At 38.1% G+C, this 8,343-nt stretch overlaps 1 protein-coding gene across 1 annotated transcript; it reads left to right on the top strand.

Moving 5' to 3' along the window:
* Positions 1-610: 610 nt before the first annotated feature.
* On the top strand, positions 611-1,411 carry LOC139848995 (uncharacterized). Its single transcript, XM_071838674.1, has one exon. It carries the CDS (start codon positions 611-613, stop codon positions 1,409-1,411), a length of 801 nt encoding a protein of 266 aa, XP_071694775.1.
* The last annotated feature ends 6,932 nt before the right edge of the window (positions 1,412-8,343 follow it).

Genomic DNA, 8,343 nt, shown 5'->3' with positions numbered 1-8,343 from the left:
TCGGACATTCTATGCCTATAAATAGACCCCCTGGGTCACCACATTTCAGGGGATTCTGATTTGAACTTCAGTCAGAGAGAAGTACACTTTCTCTCTCACACAGTTCTTTCTCACTCTAAAACAACATTAGCCGCTTAGCAGCAGTGCGCTAGACGGATCATTACAGATTGATCCACAGATTGATTGAGGCCACCCCACAGATCTTACATCTGTGTTCCGGGTCTGCAGAAATTATTTCTCGAAGGCAAACAACAATCAACAGTATACGCCACACGCTGAGCAGCTAGTTTTCTGTACTAGTACCTTACAGCCGCTATACGGAAAATTGTACTAACAGATGGCGCCACCCGTTCTAAAGAACCACTAAACTTTTAAGAGCACCAAAAGGCGTAACTGTCAGATAACACCTATTGAAGCAAACATGATACATTCATGGCAAGCCGGACAGCGAAGAAAAGCAGAAACGTTAGAAGATTGGAAACAGGAAATGATTGCTTTTCCTTCCATGTTTAACACTAATCCATCTGACGCTCCTGTAGTGATTGAAGCTTGAATAGAAAATTGTGTTGTTGGAGGAATATATACCGATACCGGAGCGGGAGCAGATATCATGTATGAACATTGTTTTATACAACTACCGGACAGAGTTAAGGAAAAGCTAAAGGACACATTTGTTCCCTTAGCAAGCTTTGCTAATGATCTGTCATGGTCAGAAGGAAGCGTAGTTTTAGAAGTCGTATTGGGAAAAACGCCATTTAAAAGAACTGCTCATATTGAATTTTTGGTTGTAAAAGCAAATTCGCAGTATAATGTCATTTTAGGACGATCAGCCATGATGGCATTCGGAGCTGTGACGTCAACGGTACACGGAATGATGAAATTCCCCACATCGGCTGGCATTGCCACGTTGTACGCTGAACGGAGAAGACCAATAGAATGTGTACAAATAAACAGAACAGTTGTTAACCCAATCATTCATGAAGATGGGTCAATATCACCAAATCCAGAGTTTCCAGATCATAAAATCATAATTGGAAACACAATAACAAAAGAAACAAAAGAAAAGCTTTACAAAATCTTAGCCACAAATTTGGATGTTTTTGCATGGCAAGATTCTGATATGACTGGAGTACCACGTCATGTGGCTGAACATAAGCTTGGTGTGAATCCTAATATTCCACCAGTGTATCAGAAGAAAAGAGGCATGGCTCCAGATCGAACAAAATTTCTCAAAGAAGAAGTTAAAAAATTGGTGGATGCTGGAATATTGAGGAAAGTAAAATACCAGACATGGGTAGCAAACCCGGTTATGGTAAGAAAGCCAGATAATTCATGGAGGATGTGTGTAGAGTTCATAGATTTAAATAAAGCATGTCCAAAAGACAATTATCCTTTACCAGAAATTGATTGAAAAGTGGAGTCTGTAAGTGGGTATCAGTTTAAATCCTTTTTGGATGCATTCAAGGGATATCATCAAATCCCAATGGCAATACGTGATCAAGATAAAACAGCATTCCACACACCAGATGGAATTTTCTGCTATATCATGATGCCTTTCGGATTAAATAATGCAGGGGCAACTTACCAGCGCGTAATTGATAAAGCATTTAAAGATCAAATAGGTAAAAATGTAGAAGCCTATGTTGATGACATTGTCATCAAGAGCCATACAGAAGACAACATGCTCAGAGATACTCTTGAAACGTCTGAATCATTACGAAAGGTCAATATGAAATTGAATCCTAAGAAGTGTACTTTTGGTGTAGAAGAAGGCAAATTCTTAGGTTATATTGTTACAGAGAGAGGAATCAAGGCTAATCCAAAAAAGATTCAAGCAATTGAAAATATGATATCTCCTAAAACAAAGAAAGAAGTTCAAAGCCTAAATGGACGATTAGCAGCTTTAACAAGTTTTCTATCAAGAGCAGCAGATCATCATTACCATTTATGAAGGTTTTAAAAAGCTGTTTGAACAAAAAAGATTTTAAGTGGACAGAGGAAGCAGAAAAAGCTTTTCAGGATATTAAGCAACTCTTGGAAGAATTACCTACTTTAACTGCACCGATAGAAGGAGAAACGTTAATTTTGTATTTGGCTGCTTCCACAGAGGCCATCAGTTCAGTCTTGATCGCAGAACGAAAGGGAATACAAATGCCTATATACTTTGTCAGTAAAGTATTGCAGCAGGGTGAGGTTAACTATCCACCAATTGAAAAATTGGTGTATGCTTTAACACACACAGCTAGGCGACTCAGACGATATTTTCAGGCACATTCAATCCTGGTAATGACAGACCAGCCAATAAAACATATTTTGAGAAATCCAGAGTCATCAGGACTACTAGCAAAATGGGCAATTGAATTGGGAGAATATGAAATAAATTTTTAGCCTCGACATGCAGTCAAAGGTCAAATTTTGGCAGATTTTTTATTAGAAATAACAGAAAAGGTCGATCATCCACCAAACGTTACAGCTAGTAATCATGTTTGGGAGTTGTACACTGACGGTGCATCAAGTGAGGAAGGTGTTGGTGCAGGGTTAGTACTTACCAGTCCAGAAGGTGAGGAGCACACGTATGCATTGCGGTTTTGTTTCTATGCATCTAATAATGAACCAGAGTATGAAGCATTGCTTTCCGGCCTCCGCATAGCGTCAGAAATGGGAATAAAACATTTGCGTGCATATGTTGATTCTCAAATTGTGGCACAACAGGTTAATGGAGGGTTTGAAGCTAAAGATGTCTCTATGAAACAGTATTTGTAATTAGTTGAGAAAATATCAAAACATTTCGAGACCTTAGAGGTCGTGCAGATACCAAGAAATAAAAACAAGAAGGCAGATGTTTTAAGCAAATTAGCAACAATAACATTTGATCATTTGCACAAGAAAGTTTTGGTGGAGGTCTTAAAAGATAAATCGATTGATGAAAAGATAGTGGTTGCAACAGTTGAAGAAAGGGAATCATGTTGGATAACCCCCTATGTGAAATATTTGCAGGACAGAACACTACCAACAGATGCCATGGAGGCAAGACGGATAAGAGTTAGTGCACCACTTTATGTTCTAGAAAATGGAGTGCTCTATAGAAAATCCTTCAGTGGACCAAATTTAAGATGTTTAACACCACAGCAAGCAATTGATGTGGTCAAGGAAATGCATGAAGGATTATGTGCACAACATTCCGGTTATCGAACTGTGGTTGGACGAATTATGCGACAAGGGTACTATTGGCAATCAATTTACAAAGATACGGCAGAGGTAATTAAGACATGTGATGCCTGCCAGCAGCATGGAACCGTCCAGCGCTTACCCAAGTATGACTTAATTTCAGTATCATCGGCACGGCCGTTTTGTAAATGGGAGATTGATATAGTAGGCCCATTTCCAAGAAGTGTAGGAAATGCAAAATTTTTTGTTGTTGCAATTGACTTCTTCAGTAAGTGGGTTGAAGCGAAAGTGTTGGCAAAAATAACTGGTGAAAACATAAAGAAATTTGTGTGGAATGATATTGTATGCAGATATGGATTACCGAATTAAATTGTCAGTGACAATAGAAAACAGTTTGCAGATAACCCCTTCAGAAGTTGGTGTGAAGAGCTAAACATCAAACAAACATTTACCTCAGTTGCTCACCCACAGTCCAATAGGCAGGTTGAGGTAACAAACAAAGAAATTGTAGCCGGCATAAAGGCTAGGTTGGGTTTGAGTCAGACTAAGTGGGTAGATGAAGTGCCATATGTATTATGGGCTCACCGTACAACGCCAAAACGGAGCACGGGTGAAACACCATTCAGTTTGGTATATGGAACCGAGGCAGTGATACCAGCTGGAATCCGTGTACCAACACAAAGGATTTTGGCATTTGATACAAAAAACAATTCATTGATCTTACGAGAGAACTTGAATTTATTGGAAGAAAGACGAATCATGGCCGCTATCCGTCAAGCGGATGCAAAACAAAAAATGTCAAAATATTATAACAAGCGAGTCAGATATGTGCAGCTCAAGGAGGGGGACCTAGTGTTAAGAGATAATGAGGCGAGTAGGCAAGAAAAACAAGGGAAGTTAGGGCCACGATGGGAAGGCCCATATAAAATTACAAAGGCACATCCTAATGGGTCATATACCCTCTCAGCGCCCTCCGGAGAAGAAATTCCACCAACATGGAATGCAATGAATTTAAAGAAATTTTATACGTAGTATTGCATGTTCGAATAGCTTGATCAACTATTTAGAGCATGAGATGCAATCATAAATGTAGAAATTTCTTTAAAGAAATAAGAATTCAGAAATATTTCTTATGACATACTATTCATAATTTTTATCCGGCCAAGGATTTTATATCAGATGTCACAACACGGTGTGTCATCCCTGCCCACAAAAGAGAAGTTTTTTCCTCGGTGGTAGAAGTTCAATCATAAACAAAAGATTGAAATGGCAGTGGATAAACGTAGAAATCCACTGAACATCCAGACAATAGAATGTATCTACGACCGTCATGACGTAAAAATTATACAAACAGTATATGACTAGTCATAATTTTGATTGTTCAAATCAAACATGTAAAGCTTTGACAAAATCATCAGCAAAGTAAAAACCATTTATATATATAATTAACAAATAACACAAGTAATGCAGATCACAACTTCAAATTTAGTACATCGTCTAATGAGGTAGCAGCATTATTACACAAATTCTCTAATTCAGGAAAGGACAGATGTTCTATTTCATCACCCAGCTATTTCAGTTTATCTTCTGCATCTGGCTTCAATTGAGATATAAGAGATTCGGGCAACGTTTTTGGAAATTCAGGAATATCATTTTTTAACCTCTCAAGAAACCGTATCCGTTCAGCGTCCAGCGCAATAGTTATAAATTTATTAAACGGCTTAGTCAACTTCTCAGAAGTGAAAGCACTCATTACAATTTTAGGATTACCTTCCATCAGACGCCTGGTCTCACCCTTGCTTACCTCCAATTGTTCCTTCAACGACGTTTCATATTGCGTTAAGGACATTTTAGACTGAGTTAAAGTATCAATTTTATGCAAATACCATTTTTCCTTTGTTGCCATTTGAACATAACGCGCCTCTGCAGCATTTTTTGCAGCAACAGCAGCGTCTAATTCAAGTTGGACAATTTTTAGTGCCTCTGCATCTCTTTCAATTTTCTCAGATTTGTCACGATGCACTTGATCAGAGCGCTCCAAACGTTTCAGGTTATTGAATTCAGATGCAATATTAAAAATAATGCCTTGTGCTTGACATTTTCGAGCATCACCATCAGATAAACTCTCAAAGAATTTAATAAGTGAAGGTGACAACATCGCTTCAAGATACTTCATAAAATCCTCATAATTACCAGGAGGGCCAGCTAAAAGAGTTGTTAAGCCAGTAGTATCTAAGTTGGGAATGCTTAATTGTGAACTGCTTTCCCCTATTCTGCTACGCTGAGCGGGAGGCGGAAGAGCAAGTTTCTTCTGTGCTTCTTCTCTCGCTGCCAGGGCTGAATTAAAATAACAGTTGTTATTCAAAAAGTTTTTCTAATCCAGAAAAGAAGATTCACAATTCAATATTGCATATTTATCAGGATCAACATTATAATAGCCACCACTGCTAGGCATATGGAAAAAGCAATAAAGGTTTTCTTCTGCTATTGATTCAAAAGAGAGGTTACCAGCAGCACTGCGTTTCTTCGAATTTGCTCGATTTAAAGGAGCATCATCCTCATCTTCAAGCTCATTTTCACACAAACTATTTTCGAGCGTTTGATCAGCCAATTTTTCAGATCTAAATTGCAGATCATTAAATCTGGTGTAACGCAGAGCGGCGAGCGGAGAAATCACTAAAAAACATAAGAATACAGTAATTATTATGTATTATACAGATACTAACAATAGATAACCAAATCCTAATCAAATTATACCTTTATTTTTCACCATAACAATGGCACAACCGTGTGTTTCTGCATCCCATTTAGCATTAAGGGAGCATAGAGAGAGCATATGTTCTGGATAATGACGGTTTGGAATTTTCTCTTTTTTAATCACATTTAATACTTTTCGTTCTTCAGATGATAACCTTGGATGAATAACTTTGGGATCAAGCAACGTACGCTAATAGCTAGCTTGCAGGCACTCATTGGGGATAACTTCGCTATTAATAAAGAAGAATGTCCTCTGCCAATTTTCATTTGTCTCACCAGAATTAAGCAAAAACCCATCCAGAGTAAGACAAAATCATCCTTTATCATAGCATTTTATGGTTGCAAGATTAGAAAAAAGACGAACAGAAGGGGTAATATCTCGAACCATACAATACATCTCGAACAACATGATCTTCCGAATGGACATCGGCTCAAATTTTCCAACGCTAACACCATAAAAACAGCAAACGTCCAGGTAAAATTTTGTAAAAGGAATACGAAGGTGAGAAAAGTACAACGCACGACCGTAAATAGCAACCTTTCCAAGAGGAGGATGACAGGCACGATCATGTGGGCTTGGAACAACAGCATCGGCACCAAAAAATTTGGGAAAAGCAACTCTGACACGATCGAGGTACATTGAAGAAATTCTGCTTGGAACATCTTCAACATTAAAAATAGCCATTGATTGGGAAGTTAAGAAGGGAATTTTATGGCAGAAGTTTAAGGTAGATGAAGGAAATAAATTCAGATTGAAGTAAATATGACACAGTAAAAAATTGGGTTTTAAATAGAAAACCGAAGATGAACAGTTGACGGTTAATCGCATGGTTGATGTGCTCCCACGTGTCGGACGTACAAAAATGTGGGAGAAGTAAATTTAATTGAAAATGAAATTCAAATTTCAAAATGGTACTTTCTGCAAGTCATGATCAAAAAAGTAACTAACATAGCAGAAAAAAGTTCGGCTACAGCAGATTCTTGTTCCCGAGGCAAAGGCATTACTTATTTTTTAGTTTAATGACTTTATTTTTTACAAAAATAAAGACATTAAACTGGGGGGACTTAATGGTGTATCCTAGGAGATACACGCATAAAAATATCATTTTTATATAGAAAACTCGATCAAAGAGCACAAGAGATAGCTAAATTTGTTGATCTTCAGAATTTACCGCCCAGCGTCCGGCAGGCCGCCCAGCGTCAAGCGTAAGCCCTGCAGGCAGCTTCTGTGCATAAGCCCTTTAACTCTACGCGTTAACGGCACGCAGCCACGTCAGCACACGCCACCGACATTCCGGATACTTCACGTAACAGAACCATTCAGTGATTGACACGTGTATCCTGTAAATTTCGGACATTCTATGCCTATAAATAGACCCCCTGGGTCACCACATTTCAGGGGATTCTGATCTGAACTTCAGTCAGAGAGAAGTACACTTTCTTTCTCACACAGTTCTTTCTCACTCTAAAACAACATTAGCTGCTTAGCAGCAGTGCGCTAGACGGATCATTACAGATTGATCCACAGATTGATTGAGGCCACCCCACAGATCTTACATGTGTGTTCCGGGTCTGCAGAGATTATTTCTCGGGGGCAAACAACAATCAACATTATACGCCACACGCTGAGCAGCTAGTTTTCTGTACTAGTACCTTACAGCCGCTATACGGAAAATCGTACTAACACCGGACACTCCACCGAGTTTGGAGTATCATAGTGAAGAAAAATCTCAATTCGTAGAATTGAGGAGTGGATTAAGGAAGATTAGTTAACATCTTCCCAAACCACTATAAATCGTTGTGTTTGTTCTCTCTTCCCTTATCTTTTGATTACAATTTATCATATATTTGTATTATTGGCATTATTAGAGAACAAACATTTCAAATCACACTATATCAAGTTCAAGTTCAACAAAATGCAAAGAAAATTTTGAAAAATCGACTAAGTAACTATTCACCACCCCCCCCCCCCCCTCTCTAGTTACTTACAAGTGGTATCAGAGCGGTTGCTCTAAACGTTTTGTCAAAAATTACTAATTCGAAATAAAGACTAATTTTTACAAATCTTAGAGTTTAAGATCATGGAACAAAAATTTGAGAACTTGAACTATAGTGAAGGATGTTCCATGCAAAAGCCTCCACTTCTTGAAAGTGAAGGATTTTGCTATTGGAAGCATCGATTTAAAACGTATGTCCGTTCCAAAGATATAGACTATTGGAACATTATTAGTAATGGTGACCATGTTCCATTTAAGTTTGTTGATGATAAGAAAACTAAAATATATATACCAGAAGAAGAATGGACTAAGGAACTTAAGATAGAAGTAGGCAAAAACTATGAAGCTAAGATGACCATTTTTGATGCATTGCCTAGGAAAGAATATGAGAGAGTTTTTATGATGGGTAGTGCTAAGGAAA

The sequence above is a fragment of the Rutidosis leptorrhynchoides genome, chromosome 5 (assembly GCF_046630445.1).
Source record: "Rutidosis leptorrhynchoides isolate AG116_Rl617_1_P2 chromosome 5, CSIRO_AGI_Rlap_v1, whole genome shotgun sequence".
Taxonomy (NCBI): Eukaryota; Viridiplantae; Streptophyta; class Magnoliopsida; order Asterales; family Asteraceae; genus Rutidosis; species Rutidosis leptorrhynchoides.
Note: the sequence above shows the minus strand (reverse complement) of the source record. Positions and strands in the feature narration are given on the sequence as shown.

Coding starts and splice junctions, on each gene's coding strand:
- LOC139848995 (XM_071838674.1), top strand. CDS start 611: ATGTATGAACATTGTTTTATACAACTACCGGACAGAGTTAAGGAAAAG.